The sequence below is a fragment of the Acartia tonsa genome, chromosome 13 (genome assembly GCF_053477335.1).
Source record: "Acartia tonsa isolate MP-2025a chromosome 13, ASM5347733v1, whole genome shotgun sequence".
Classification (NCBI taxonomy): Eukaryota; Metazoa; Arthropoda; class Copepoda; order Calanoida; family Acartiidae; genus Acartia; species Acartia tonsa.
This window is the reverse complement of record NC_137272.1, coordinates 15,588,461-15,604,381: the sequence shown is the minus strand read 5'-3', so window position 1 is coordinate 15,604,381 and position 15,921 is coordinate 15,588,461. Positions and strand designations below refer to the sequence as shown.

Here is a 15,921-nt window from a genome sequence, read left to right as displayed (position 1 = left end):
TAGCGAAGTCAAATCATAGGATGGAAGAAGTATGTTATAATGGAAATGTTCAGTTCACATAACAAAAGAAAAGAGAATTTGCATAAACTCAAAGAAAATCACGAAACCTAATTACCTACCTACAGACAAAGTGAATTAGGTATAGTGTAGCCAAGCTTTAAAAAAAGACAAATATTTAATGAAAAAAATCTGTTAAGTTTAAAAAATATTTATTTCTGTTAAAAAAATCGGACTGAGGTACATAGGTAAATAAAAAAAATACTATAGGTAATAATGATCAAATTATAGAACAATGAATTTTTACAGCTTTTAAATCTCATTGACAAATGGTACAAATTTCTATTTTGAGGTATATTATCACATACAATGTTAGATATATCACAAAAAATTGAATCTACAACTAAGATCGAAAACGTCATTTCCCGCCGAATTTTTATTTACCTTTTCTCGTCAAAATAGACAATTTCGAATCATCTGAGACAAAACTAAAATTTAAATGCAAATATTAAAATAATTCATCATATTGTATTATAAACAGCTGTCTGCGGATATAAAACTGTAAATAATAAGATTAATACAATTTTTTTAGCCTCGAGATGCCGAATGGATCTAATGTCAAACATGCCATCTTCTTTACACAACTTTACAACTTTGGATTTCACCTCCTATTGTGTTTGCACACACAGACGAGCTAACATCTCTAAAAATCACCTAAAAATTAAAATAGTTCATACCAAAAAGTGTTATTTTTTTTGCAAAATTGCCACAGTGATTCTTCCACACAAAGTACTTTGTATAAAAAAAACTTGTTACGTGTTCATACAGACTGACGGACTTTGCGAATTTAAAAGTAGCTACGCTACTACAAAATTCATTTTTGCACTTTCCTTGTAAGGACTAGAGTTGCAAACACCTTCCCTAAACACTAAAATCAAAAAAGAAATGACCTATATGCAATAAATGTTTTGTTTTTTAAAATCTGCGGGCGGCGGCTTTTTTTGCGGGAACTGCGGGTAAGTCGCGGTTTTCCTTTAAAATTGTTGTTCCTCTAGTAATTACTTATTAATTTTAAAAAGTTTTACTCAATTATCTTTAATAGTAATGGAATAACAGAGAAATTAAGATTGCTGTTATGGTTTGTAATTCCCCCCCCCCCCCTCAAATTTAGGTTTTACAGGCAATTTTCAGATTAAAAATTTTTAAAGTTGCGCTACCGACCCCACTCTGGAAACTTCACTTAAAGTTGTATTATATTCTCAAAATTTAGAATCATATATGGTTTGGTATGGGGTCGGTAGCGCAACTAGGAGTAAAATGAGGAAAACTAATTTTTTTAGCTAAATTTTTCAGTAAAAAAATGACGAAAAATTTTTCATAAATTTACTTTCAAAGCATAAAATTAACACTTTTAAGGTAAAATATATAATAAAAATGTTTTTATTTATTGATTTGGTATATATATTTGTAAAGAATATGAACGAAATTAGTTTTTAATAGATATTTATGCAAAAAAAAATTATTTTTCATATCTAGGTAGAAAATAAAAAGTAGATTTTTGACCTTCAAAAAATATTGATTTGACCCAACTTTGAAGTAAAAAAAAACTTAGTTCCAAACGTTATTTTTTCTTTTCCTTGTCCATTATGCATGGGCTGGGGTATGTAAATCAATAATATCAAGTTAAAATAAGAAAATTTGATCATGACTTTTTTGCCAAATTTCCACCCTTAGACCGTTGTGGTGGACTACTTCTTAATTATTTAATCTCCAGACTAACAACGGAAAAGAAATAGAAACAAATCAGATTTAAGTACTTTTATTGTAACATTGACATGATACTGAACATAGGTAAAAAAGCATAGACAATTATTCTTACAATAACAAAGATGATTACATATTTTTTATGCCTTTTTGAATGAAAGGCATATATTTTTCACTTCTTTCAATAATTCAGTAATAATCTGAATTCCCGTAATTTGTATAACCGTTTTCTTAATATTTTTTGTAGTATGAACAATAACGTTTATTTTTGTTATACAAAGGATGTGGGCAATCTAATCGACCATATCGTTCTACCAAAGAGCAACACCTAAAAATAAATTACTCAGTTATTTTCAAACCTTACAGAAAAAAAGGATGACAATATCCATAAATAGCTAAGCTCTAAACATAGAAAATAAAATTAAGACGAACAGACAAGCAGAGGGAGGGAAGAGCAAGTTAAGGAATTATAACTCATTGTTTTTGGAAATCTACAATAACATTTTACAGAAATAGTATTATCGACAGAAAAAGCAAGGGGACTGTGACTCGTAACATGACATACCAGCAATTTTATTTTTGGTGCTACTCCCTTAGTTTTAGAGATAATTGGGTAAAATATTTTTGGTTGTGTCAATAATCACTCAAAGTTTTAGTATCTTTCTTTAAAAACGGCGGCGGATCCGGAAATGAACGGTGAAAGTGGTGGTCAACCCGACGTTTTTATTTAAATGTTTTTTTAATGACCATGATAAACAAGAATTTTCAAAAAATGTCCTTGAGGTTAGTTATAATGGGAAACTAACAGCGGGTGCGGCGATCCCGCCACCGTTTTTTATGAAAGATACAAAAACTTGGGGTAATTATTGACACAACCTAAAATATTTTACCCAATTATCTCTAAAACTAAGGGAATAGCAACCAAAATAAAATTGCTGGTATGCCATGTTACAAGTCACCCCCCCCCCCCCCTTATATTCTGGATAATCAAAAAAAATCAGCTGTTTATACATCGAAAATGGATTATCACAAAAAAATCAGCCGTTTATACATCAAAAGTCTCCTTTACTGAATGAGGCTCAGGCTGAATTAATATTTTGTTGCTGCGGCAGACAGCAATGCTAATGTAAGCTGATAGGCTGTGGCTGTAGATATAATATTACTTACGTTTCAAGAATGTTATTCTCCAATTTGTAAGAATTAGTGCAGGCGGTTCGCCGGCTTGGACAGCGACCTGGAAAGACTGTACTTGATGACTAAAAGAATTTGTTGGTTACTTTATTTACATTATTTAGCTTATAAACAAAGTTAGTTTATAGAGGAGGAGAATGTTATAACCAGTAGAGTGCACACATTTTTGCCAGGGGGATGCACTTTTTCATTGTAAGGGGGTTGGGTACATCTCGCTCAGTATAAAACCCCAAGGATCTTAAAGGATAAGACAATGGACGATATATTGATGTACATACCCAATGATGTTAAACAAAATTACTACTTCAGTATTAAAAAAGCATTGCCTGAAATGTTAGGACAGCCCTAGTGTAATAAAGAATCAATCCAAATTTTATTAGAGTATATACATAATGTTATTAAGCTAAGGAATTTGAATCATGATTTTATATCTTTGGGTACCTGTCAAGTTAACAGTCCAATGTCCCCTTCCACCCTGGTTCAACCCCCTACATAACCAACTTACTCAAAAGTTAAACAAGTATTCTTTGACCAGTAATGTAATGCAAATTATTTTTTCACATTGCCTTAATTTAAGGGGGGTTGACTTTTTAAATTTGACATCCCCCTTGGCTGTTTTAGGTTGTATAAGTTTTTTTTTTGACTCTTATTGAAGGGAATATATATTCATCCCTTATCTTTCTAAAGTGGGTGGACTGGTCACACCCCCTTCTGCACAAATCTGGTCATAATCTTCTAATTAAACCTTATAGTATGACCATATGACATAGTATTCTGCTCTGAAAAAATAATTTTAACTTACTATAGCCCATGTAGCGTATTGTTTTACTGCTCCTGATATGCTATGTACGTTGTCATTACGTATGTTGTCATTGTCAATCAGATCATTGATTCGGATCTGTCCATAGACAATCAGATTCATGAACCTGAATGATATATATATAAGTAATATATTATGTTATGATAATTGTAAAGTTACCAAAACATGTAGTCTTAGGAAAAAGATATAATTAAAATTTTCTTGTTAAGCCTCTAGAAATTGAAGCTAGGTTTTTAATCTATAAAGTTGTCCGTGCTTCAACCAATGAATCAAGATCTCAGTTTTTAGTCTCATAATAAAACAACTTTCCTTCGTTCTGCATGTAATAAAAACAGTGGCGTGCAAAGCACTTTGTCTAGGGGGGGGGGGCATTTTGAAGATTTTGCAAAATTTTGCCCCCCCCCCCTCCTTAAACAAAGTGCCCCCAGGGGGCACTTTGCTTTGATTGCACAACCTTTGTCTGAGAAGTCCTAACTGTGCATGGTTATGAGTTGTGCCTGTTTTGAGCCAAGGCATTCCCCCTACTCTAACTATTTATGTCGCGCATCTGACATAGCAGCAGTAGGAACCATTTTTAACGTCTTTAGTTATAATGCGGTGTCGGACCGAGATTCGAACCTATCACCTTCCCGACGACGAGCGGATGCGCTACGTGTTGAGCCACGGTCGCGGGTTTTAATGGGGTATATATGGAATTGTGAAAATATGGCTGTCGAACCGCCACTCCCCCTGTAAACCACCAATTTTTTTTTGCGTTTCTCGCCTAATTAAGCAATTTTGAAAAACCCTAAACTTCAGACAAAAATATACGACAGAGAGTTATATCTTAAAAATACTATCAGATATACATATAATAGTATACATTTTTAAAACCATTGTCACTAAATAAATTTCTGCTTATATGATATGCCTAGAACTTCTTCTTTAAATGTTAAAGGTCTGGAAGATGGGCTTTTATACTTCAGGTAATAACTGTAATGTGTGAGAATTTGAACTTACGTATATTAGCGTGTTCATGTAACTAAGAAAATTGAAAGACACACAGACAGACGAACATGATATCCTCGTCAGATAATAGCTGTGATTTAAAAATGAAAAACTTACCAAACAAAAAGGGTAGTTCTTCCTAAAATCATTTCAAGTACTGAAATAAAATTTAAAAGTTACTTATATGATATAGAAAGGTAAGTGATAAAAAGACTTAAGAAATTATGTTAATTATCCTACACTTTTTTTTGAAAAAATGTAAAAACAAATAAAGGAAAAATAGACAGGAAGTTAATTTTACCTTTAAAAAGTAGTTTTGGTTGTTCTTCCTGCAAAGCTTTGGTTTTAACTGTATGATCAAAAATAGAAAGCTAAAATATTAATTCAGTATCTAGGGTTCGGCAAATAAATTGTCCCAACTTTTTAGTGTGAAGAAGAAATTACATCTTAGACAAAAAAAATTGCCTCTATTGGGTTTTCCCCCAACTGGACTCAGGGTTGTCATTTTGGGCGGGCGCTTTTGGGCCGCCTAATATAAGGTCCTTTTGGGCAGTTTTGGGCACCTTCCTTATGAGGAAAGAGAAAAAGGGGAGGGGGTAAAAAAAGAGGGGAGGCGGGCCTATTTTTTGGGTTTAACAGGATGTGTGTCTGTTTGTTTGTGTGTCTGTGTGTTTGTACCGAAGGATCTCGCTAACCGCTGAACCGATTGGGTTCTCCTTAACAGGGTAGCTTCTCATAAGTTCTGGGAAGGATTATAACTATTTTGGGGGAGGGTACTACCACCCTCCTAAGGGAAATCGCCCCTAGAAAAAATTACACCCCCCTTAAAAATTTTTTTTACAATTTTTTAAACTAAAAATAAAAATGGGGGGAGGCAACCCACCCCCCCCCCCCCAAAAAAAAAAAAAAAAAAATTATTCCCCCCCCTCCAATTGTTTTATACTTTTTCTTTTCAAATCTAATGTGATAATTGGGTTATCAAATTTGACTCTCCACTCCTCAAGTGCCCCTAGAGGCCTCTAGGGCCGTCGCCGCTAGTTAACTATATATAAAATTAGTAAGCTTTTTTGTATGTAGAAAAGGAATTCGCTGAACCGATATGGTTCTCCGGTATTATCCTTTTAGAAATTTTTTTCAATTTTGAAAATTTGAGTAACCTAAACTAAAATAGTTGTTTGTTGTCAAAATTGAAAAAAAAATTCTTAAGAGGAAAACGCCAGTTCTCCTTTCCAGTGCAGTGGAGCTTTTCTAGGTCCTGAGATGGTTTTAGACTTTTGTTAAATAAGTTTTGTTCTAACTTCAAAAGTAAAAAATTTCAGTTTTTACCTGTCCAGAATTTACCTGGAGGCCTGCAGTACCTGTACCTGGAGCCCGATTTCAAATTTTTCTTCAAATTAGTTCATACCATACATAAAGTAGCAACTTTTGTAAAATAAGTTTTGTTCCAACTATAAAAGTAAAAAATTTTAGTTTTTACCTGTCCAGGATCCACCTAAAGGCCTGCAGTACCTGATCCTGGAGCCCGATTTCAAATTTTTCTTCAAATATGTTAATACCATCCATAAAGTAGCAACTTTTGTTAAATAAGTTTTGTTCTAACTTCAAAAGTAAAAAAAATCAGTTTTTACCTGTCCAGAATTTACCTGGAGGCCTGCAGTACCTGTACCTGGAGCCCGATTTCAAATTTTTCTTCAAATTAGTTCATACCATCCATAAAGTAGCAACTTTTGTAAAATAAGTTTTGTTCTAACTATAAAATTTAAAATTTTCAGTTTTTACCTGTCCAGAATTCACCTGGAGGCCTGCAGGATCTGAACCTGGAGGCTGATTTTTATTTTTTCTTCATATATGCTCATAACATCCCAAAAGATGCATTTTTGGTTTAATAAGTTGATCTCTGACTCTTCAAACAAAATTTTTTTTTCATTTATACCTGTCCAGAAGTGACCTTCCAGCCTGCAGCACCTGAACCTGGAGACCTATCAAATTTTTTTTTAAATATAAGGAAAATACACCCAAAAACTAAACTTTTTCCCCAAATAACCTATCCTATAACTCCTAAGACAAAGCCTATAATCCCTGTTTACGCAAAAGTGTCAGATGTGCCCCCCCCCCCCCCCTTACCTTTATTTTTCTATAAAAATGTTGGTTGGTTGTTTTTACTTTTGAGTTACATTTATTCTTCTGAAATAAAAAAAAATCCTGTTTACAAATTTTATCTAAAATTCAACATTATATTAAAGGTTTATTTAATTGTGTAAATCTTACGATTCCAATAAGTAATAAACTGATTGAGTTGCTCTCAATAGATGCTACACAATTGAGAGTGAGGAGTGAGTTCGACTTCACCCCCCCCCCCCCCTCCAAACGAACCCAAGGGCCGCCATTCCTTATAATAAAGTAAAAGTTAATCTATCTGTATGTCTCGCTAGCTGTTGAACATTTTGACATCTCTCACAAAAAAAAGAGCTGTCGAATATGGACAGATATAACCGTTCAAATTTTGCTTATAATAAGTGTTGCGGAGCCGCCAAATTTTGCTGGAGCTGGAGCCGTAATTTTAGTTAAAAGACGGCTCCGGACTAGATAAATAAAGAGATTTTTTAAAAATTATAATTTTCAGTTTTTCAAGTCCATTTTTATCAAAAATTTTACTTTTAGAACCTTCAAAAGTCAAAAGTAGACGTGAGAAAAAAATATGTCGAGTTTTTCTTGATGTTAGGTTGGAGCCGGAGCCGCACCAAAATTAAACGCTTCCGCAACGCTCCTTGTAATAATTAACAAAATAATGTGAATAATAATATATTGTTTTCAAAAACGTCATTCATAGCTTTAGCCTGTAGCCTGTAGCAGACAATTATGATATTATCATAAGCTCGATTTCTTGAAGAATTTGATTTCCCCTATGACAGCTTTCACTGAGTGAACTCATAGAAAAAGTGTATCATGAACAATCCTGATGTAAAACCGAAGTGAATTCCCGAAGTAAATTCCCTAAGTGGACGTCATTTACATATGTGAATTCAATCCTTATGTTACATGGGGAACAGGCTATTCCTTATGTGAATAAGCTGTTTTACCTAAGCTTAGCTGTCAAATACACAAGTAAAAAATCGATTTTTACGGGGCATTTGTGCATAATAACAATAATTTCGGGAGGGTAGAATTAAGTAGATATGTTTTTCAAGGTACTTTTGTAGATTAGAATTTAAACACAAATAAAAAAGCTCCAGAAAACCAAAATAAACAATGATAAAATTTGTTCTATATGGAAGAAAATATAGAAAATAAAACTCTTTAATTAATTCTAATTCCACCACGGTTTTAATAAATTTCTTCAAGGGGGATGTAACTGCTTTTTTTATGTAGACCATTAACAAACTGTAAATGTAAAAGCCTAACATTAGAATTTATTATTTAAAATTCTACAAAAAATTACTAAGTGCTCTCGCAGTGGAAAATTTTTGGAAAAAAATAACATGGTCTTAAATGATACAATATTGTCTGATATGGCAAGAAATGGTAAAAAAATAATTTCCCAGTGGCAGCGATTTCAGCAGCTGCAGTTTCTCTAAAAGATAAATATTACAGAGACAAACACTGTCCCTGCAAAAAAGATTTTGTTCAATTATCCTTTGGTACAGACGAACATACAGATAAACATCCTGTTACTTTTGTATAAAGATTTACTCTTTGTATTTTTCTTAATTTATCTACACTCTTTGTAAACTTAATTTGTTAATAAGAGAAAAAAATTTAAGGACATATTTGTATTACCTAAATAATTAAGAAAAGTTATTATATTGATTAAATTATTGTTTCTATAAAATTATTTTAATACTTAAAAATAATAGTTATGTTTACTATTATCATTTTATGATTCTATTTCCGGAATTTAGAGAAGAAGACATTTAATAAGATCTTCAACATGGGCTTTGTGTAAATCAAACTGTTAAAAAAATTGGACAACATAATAATTAAAAATGTGGCAACATTGCTTTTAAATACTTATGACAGCTTACTTCCCTCAGCTAATTACACATGTGAAAAATACGCACAGCTAACATAAGTATTATTCATGAGACACTTTCTGTAAGTGCGTCATAGGGAATCACTTTCCCTAAGTCCACATAGGTAACACATAAGGAATTTCCCCCTAGTAAACCCTATGTACCAAGCTGTTTGTTCAAGAAATCGAGCTATAGGCAAAATATCAGCTGACACCATAGTTGCCAGATTTACCAATTAATTATAAAATAAAATAAAACAATGCTATTAATCAATGTCGTTATTGAAAATTTTTTTTTTAAATTATTTTTTACGTGTAAAAATTAAAATGTAATTTAATCTTAAACTCAGATAATTTGACAACTCTGTTTATTGTTTAGAGAAAAAAATTCAGCGAACAACAGAAAAACTGATCAAATCATAGCGGCCAACTTTTAAATTAAAAAAAAAATATTTTATTTTCATTTTTATTTAAAAATTTATAGTGAAAGGCGGGAGTTAAATTAAATAAAAATAATATAGTTAGAGTACTTATCATATTTTTAAAAACAATAAAAAGTAATTTTGGAAACCACGATGAAAATTATTTATCCCATTCTCCTTTTACCCCCCTCCCCCTCCAATCCTCAAATTCTATTGGCTAGCCAATAGGAACTCGATTATTTTAGCTAAAACATTTTTTTTCGCAATTTAGATAACAGAAAAATAACTAATTTACGTCGTATAATTATATAAAATTACTTTTATATAAAAAGATGACATTATAATATTAATTTTTAATACGACTGAACCACTAGAAAAAGTCAGAATCACCATTTTGTAATAAAAAAGAGCATTTTCCTTTAACCCCTCATTCAATATAAAATTTAGTGCAATAAAGACATGCTAAAAAACTATCTCTTTTGCAAGATTTTGATATTATCGCATTATTTCAATTTCAAAAGAAAGCCCATATTATACCCAATAGCGTCTAGTACATAAGTTTTCTTGATTTTTTGTTTAAAAGTAATTATCTTAAATTTTTCCCGTTATTTTACTGTCAAAAAAAATTAAAGAGAAATAGTCAAAAAAAAAATTTTATATTTTTTTCATAAAAATCAAATTAAGAGGCTAAACTAAAAAAATGCCTTTCGATGCTGCTTATATTAACCCCTTCTAAACCACTGTTAAGTTATGAATTAGATTCTCAATCACTTTAAAGCGTTTCACCTCTCCTTCCTTTCTCTTAGCCACCCCTTTCCCCTCGAACACATTACCCTTTTGGTGCACATATATCATATACATTACAAATGGGGCCATATTTACCCAGCAAAAATAAATTGTTGTCGCCATTAAAAATCTTAATTTTTTAAAATTTCAATTTTGATTTTTTTGCGCATTTTTAAAGTACATATTGGATTTTTGTTATGTTAAAATTTTCGACATTTTGTTATGTGTTTTTGCTGGGTAGTTTAAATAAGAATGTCCCAACCCGTTTCAACCTTGGCCACGTCTTTTAGAGGTAGTTCAGCTGTGTAAATGTCCCAGCACGCCGCCTGTAGTCTTATACAATCTCTTATTACAACGCACATGGCAGTTGCACTTATGACCCTGGACGACTTCTTGTTCCCGGCCCTGGGCAGCAGCGGTGCACAGCTGTCTCAGTCGACCCAGCACGATTTGTATAACGACAGTTGTAAGGCTTTGGTTGACCCAGCACGAAAAATTGGGTCATTCAGGCCATTATACTTGTTAGGTGTCCCAGCACGGCTTGTCTGCTATAGTTCTCATGGAAAAGTGTTGTAAAAATTTAAACTGTTTTTAACCTATTTTTTTATCATATATCAAAAATATACTATGACACCAGTAGAATCAGACTGCAGAGCCCAAATTTGAATTAAGTCCCCAATAAACTTTTTTTGGGGGATTTAAAAAACAATTTTATATGTTGCTGTGATCATTTTGATGGAAGCAAAAGCATTTTTTAGTTTGGGGTTAAATTGTTTCTTACAGAACAATTTGATGTGATTCAGATTATATCAATACAATAATAAAAACTCTACTCTGTTCGATGCAAATAATTTTTTTCTAAAATAATAATTTATATAGAAGAAATTTAACATTAAAATAAAACATATTATTCTGAAGTCTGAACCAATTAAAAGTCTTGTTTCATTTCAGTTTTTTTCAATTCAAAAAAGAGTGTTTTCACAAAGTGACTTATTTCCAATGTAGTTAAATAATTTTTATTTAATTAAAATGAAAAGAATGAAAACTATACACATAAAAGATACATGCTTTTTAAAAATATTTAAAAAAATAAGTTTGAATAATCTTATATTTTATCATATTTGTATATGTGACAAAAAAAAATTTGTTGTATTGCATAAACATTTGTTGTCATCTTTCACTTTTTAACCCTTTACAGCCAATTTTTTTGTGTTTTAAATATGTGATGGAAAACAAGCACGATAAAGTTAATTCATTGATATATTGTAAAGAATTAAGTTTTTAATGAATTAATTTAGATGAAATCAAAAGGCCTAATTTTACTCTATACCAGAATACTACATATATGAAGCAAAACACTCTAAAAGCTACGAATTTTACCCAAATAAAAAAAGACCTTTTGCTCTGATCAAAAAAGACCACAGCAACAGTAAAATTAATTTTTAAATCCCCTCAAAAAAGTTTATGGGGACTTAATTCAAATTTAGGCTCTGCAGTTTAATTCTACTGGTGTCATAGTATATTTTTGATATATGTTTTAAAAATAGGTTAAAAACAGTTTAAAATTCATGTTTTCAAAAGTATTTTAGGGATAATCCTAGTTTAGGAGTGGACATACCCGGTATCATGAAAATTAAACCCCCCCCCGGGGGTATGCATCTATTTTGACACCCGGTGTGTATCAAAATGGATACCCCCGTATGCGTCATTTTTGACCCCCGGTAAATGTCAAAATGGACACCCCCCTATATATCAATATGTAGGGGGGTGTCCGTTCAGACATATACCGGGTGTCAAAACTGACACATACAGGGGGGGGGGGGTCAAGTCTATTGAGGTCATTCCTTGCGCGAATTTCCTCTAGACTAATAATCATCTTTGACCCCAATTCTTTTTCAAAGAGGGGAAAGGGTTGGTTAGGAGTGGTTAATACCTTGTTAAGCACTAGATAGAAGTAGCAGGAGGCTCTGCTCACATATAAAAGATGATTAAAATGATAAAAGTATAGGATAAAATAGTTTGGCCTTTGTTTATAAGTGTTTGTTATGTGTTTTTAATGCCTGTATTGTCATATTGTAATTTGGCAAGTCTAAGTTTCCTTAAAACTTGGAGACATCTATGTGTAAATTTTTAAACTAAACAAATATTTTAACTTTTTCTTAATTTTACTCCCAATAGATGTAAGTCCCTAGATAGAGAATTAATACAGACCAATAGGTGAATAAAAAAACGTGATTTTTAACATTTTTTTGACTATACTTTTAAAGTAATGTAATGGCTATAGAATAACGGCCTTTTTTGCTGTTTTCAACGTTGTTTTGTTAAAATCGTCAAATTTAATGCTATTTTAAGCTAATTTAATAGGTACAGATAAAACCAGTTTTGAGAGAGTTTATAATGCTGTTTTCTTATCGTTTTTAGTGCCTTTTTTACGTAAGCGATAACTTTTTTCGTATTGCTTCGATATTAATAAAATTTTTTGTCTAACTATATACCTCCTTATGAATAGAATATCACCTTATCATTCAACCCTTTCCCCTCTTTTAATTAGAATTGGGGTTAAAGATGAATCTCAGTCCGCGGAACGACCTCAATGGACACTAGGATTATAAGGGGGGGGAGTAGCCATTTTGACACTTACCGGGTGTCCAAATTGTTGCATACCGGGGGGGGGGGGGGGGCTATATGTTTGACCTTCTATCTTTTTACCCTGTATCTTTCATTTTATACCCTGTATGCTTTAATTTTGACCCACTATTCATTGTTCATTACCCATTTGTCTGTTTTAAGCAAAAAAGTTGAGGTGACCAAATTAATATATACCGGGTCAAAATTGATGCATACCGGGGGGGGGGGGTATATGTTTGACCCTTTATCTTTTTACCCCCTATCTTTAATTTTGTACCCTGTATGCTTTATTTTTGACCCACTATTCATTGTTCATTACCCATTTGTCTGTTTTAAGCAAAAAAGTTGAGGTGACCAAATTAATATATACCGGGTCAAAATTGATGCATACCGGGGGGGGGGGGGGGTATATGTTTGACCCTTTACCCCCTATCTTTAATTTTGTACCCTGTATGCTTTATTTTTGACCCACTATGTATTGTTCATTACCCATTTGTCTGTTTTAAGCAAAAAAAAATTGGGGTGACCAAATTAATATATACCGGGTCAAAATTGATGCATACCGGGTGTCAAAATAGATGCATACCCCCGGGGGGGGGTTTAATTTTCATGATACCGGGTATCTCCACTCCTAAACTAGGATGCTGCCAGTATTTTATACCCAAAACTTCACAGTTTTAGACCTAAATTAGATCTTTTCTCCAATTAAATCTATAATTATGGATTGACTAACCTAACCTCTTTATAGCTTTTATGTCTCTGTCCGTTTGTCCAACTTGGAGAAAAATAGACCCATCACGCCAAACCAAATAGTGCAGAAACAGCTGAACTTTTTGGCCCAGCACGCCTGTCTCCCCAAGCTAGGATGGGCAAGAATATGACCCAGCACGCCTACCTGCCTGCTTGGCCGAGCTGGCCTAGGCAAGACTGTATGAAGCAGAAAACTCGTTGTGGTGAGGGGAACTTAGCAGAGAGAGGAACTAAATCTGTGCTTTATACCAATAATAAATAATAAAAACAAACTTTAAAAAAAAACATTTTGAAAAACTTAAAACCAAAAAATCAAATCAAAACCCTAAATAATTAGGAACACACAAGTTTGGGTGCCTAATTATAGTTATTCTGTGATTGTTATTTAAATAGTTGTTGTTATAACTATTTAATTGTTATATTTGTCTATTTTTGTTGTATTTACATGGATAATAGTTTGAGGAAAGAAACACGTTATTCTGTCATACAAGTTTTTTGTAGCGTAGCTAGTTTATAGCCAGGGTATGTACGTCTAAACGTTTGTCTTTTACTCACAAACGCCAATAGGAACTAACAAAGCTAGCACGACATTAAAAAAACGTAGTTTTTAAGCCAACGAATAACATAACGTTGTTATACAACTTTAGGAACCAGTTAAATTTACAGTCTAATGTTAAATTTACAGTCTAATGTCCCCTTCCTTAAATGTTAAATTTACAGTCTAATGTCCCCTTCCTTAAAGGGACTTGCGTACGTGATAAGTTTTATTTATTTTGCGTCAGTAAGTTGTGGAGTAGTTTCGTTTGGGGGGAATTATTATTTTGTTTACCTCCCCGAAACTTCATAGTTAAACAAACAGTTTTCTACATAAACATTGATTTCTTACCGTATTAAAAGTGAATCCCTTTAGATATTGTTTATACTTTGGTTGCACGACCTTTGTCTTGTGGTAATATTTCTATTATTGATCTAAAACATGTATTCTGTTGTCATTTCTCTGATTTAGCAGTAGTTGGAATCTTTTCAATGCCTTTTCAATGATATTATTAGGGGCTGCAGTTTTGTGCCTTCTACCTTTCCGCTGTTCAAAATATGATAAAATTACTAAATTAGCATTAAAGTTTCTTTGTTTAAGTTACTTACAGCATACTATAGTCTTTTTTGACTGCTGGAAAAGCTAGAGGCAAAATACCTTTCTAAGAATAGAATCGTATAACTATTAAAAACTGCCAATTTGTATGAATAACGTTGTTCTGAAAAAACAGGAAACGCAATGCATCCGATGGAGATTCAGGTTTCGATAGTGCTCTCAGGTAAATTGGTATTGAATCTAGCGGTTACGCTCCTAGAGGCCTCTGGGGGAGGGGGTAGTTACTTCCCCCAATTTTAATTTATTGTATGAAGAAAAATTTTTAGTGTTATTTTTTTCTAGGTGCGTTTTTTTCGGGGGGGGGGGGGGGGTGAAGGGGTTAAGTTTAAGTTTCGATGTAACCGTCAAAATACCCCCTAAGCAATGGCAAACAATTTGAAATAAGTAAATATTCCTTATATTTTCTAATTTAATTGGAAAATAATGAGAGGGGGGGGGGGGGGAATTCAACAAGATTGAAAAATAATTTACATTTAATTGTTCATTTTCTTTCAGTTCCCGTTCCTCATCCATCTGCCTGGAAGAAAGTCCCGAACTCAACGATTTTAAGGTACCTAATTTTTAATTGCTATCCTCTAGATACCTACCTATATATCTGGCTTAATTATAAATAATACCATGTATGTCGAAGCTAAATAATGTTTTCTTTGACTGATTTTTTAAAGTTTTTAAAAAGTACCTAGGTACCTACCTTCTGATGATGTTTCATTTTTTTTAAAAATAAGGGGGGGGGAAGTTTTGACACATTTGCGTAAACAGGGAGTATAGGCTTTATATTTGGACTGAGAGGATAGGTTATTAGGGATAAAATCATTCTTATATGATGAATTTTCCCAAGTTTTAAGATTTTTTGGATAGGCCTCCAGGTTCCGGAGCTCCAGGCCTCCAGGTCCTCTCTGTACAGGTAAAAATTAAAAAAATATTTTTTTTTTTTGAAGAGTTAGAAGTCAACCTATGAAACAAAATATGCATATTTTTTAATGTTATTAACATATTTGAAGAAAAAAACGCATATTTTGTTTCATAAGTTGACTTCTAACTCTTCAAAAAAAAAATTTTTTTTTCATTTTTACCTGTACAGAGAGGACCTGGAGGCCTGGAGCTCCGGAACCTGGAGGCCTATCCAAAAAATCTTAAAACTTGGGAAAATTCATCATATAAGAATGATTTTATCCCTAATAACCTATACTCTCAGTCCAAAGATAAAGCCTATACTCCCTGTTTACGCAAATGTGTCAAAACTTCCCCCCCCCCCTTAATTCTATTTTAAGTTTATGATAATTTCTCCAAAACTCTCTCTCTCTCTTATTTATTTAAAAATGTGCACAGTTAGCTAACATTTAATCGGTAAAAATCCTGTATTTAACTTTTAAACCACCAAATCTTTCCCCTTCCGCTATCAAACTTAGAATTTTGA

The 15,921-nt window shown here is 32.6% G+C and overlaps 2 protein-coding genes across 45 annotated transcripts in view; one reads left to right on the top strand and one right to left on the bottom strand.

Moving 5' to 3' along the window:
* Positions 1-1,800: 1,800 nt before the first annotated feature.
* Positions 1,801-5,620, bottom strand: LOC145304000 (uncharacterized). Its single transcript, XM_080145752.1, has 5 exons — positions 5,061-5,620; positions 4,877-4,916; positions 3,755-3,878; positions 2,929-3,017; positions 1,801-2,089 (listed from the first exon to the last, which is right to left on the bottom strand). Exons 2-5 carry the CDS (start codon positions 4,906-4,908, stop codon positions 1,993-1,995), a joined length of 342 nt encoding a protein of 113 aa, XP_080001878.1. The 5' UTR covers positions 4,909-4,916; positions 5,061-5,620; the 3' UTR covers positions 1,801-1,992.
* A 4,878-nt stretch (positions 5,621-10,498) lies between these two features.
* Positions 10,499-15,921, top strand: part of LOC145303998 (uncharacterized) — a 38,678-nt gene continuing 33,255 nt past the window's right edge. For 43 of the 44 annotated variants that reach the window (XR_013873932.1, XR_013873930.1, XR_013873931.1 and 40 more), the window contains exons 1-3: positions 13,364-13,820; positions 14,624-14,667; positions 15,000-15,054. Coding sequence is in view for 3 of the 44 variants with exons in the window: in XM_080145751.1 (XP_080001877.1) it covers positions 13,800-13,820; positions 14,624-14,667; positions 15,000-15,054 (120 nt within the window). In the remaining 41 variants the exon portion in view is untranslated. Of the gene's footprint in view, positions 10,544-13,352; positions 13,821-14,623; positions 14,668-14,999; positions 15,055-15,921 lie in introns of those variants that run through there. The other variant, XM_080145747.1, reaches the window with a different exon arrangement.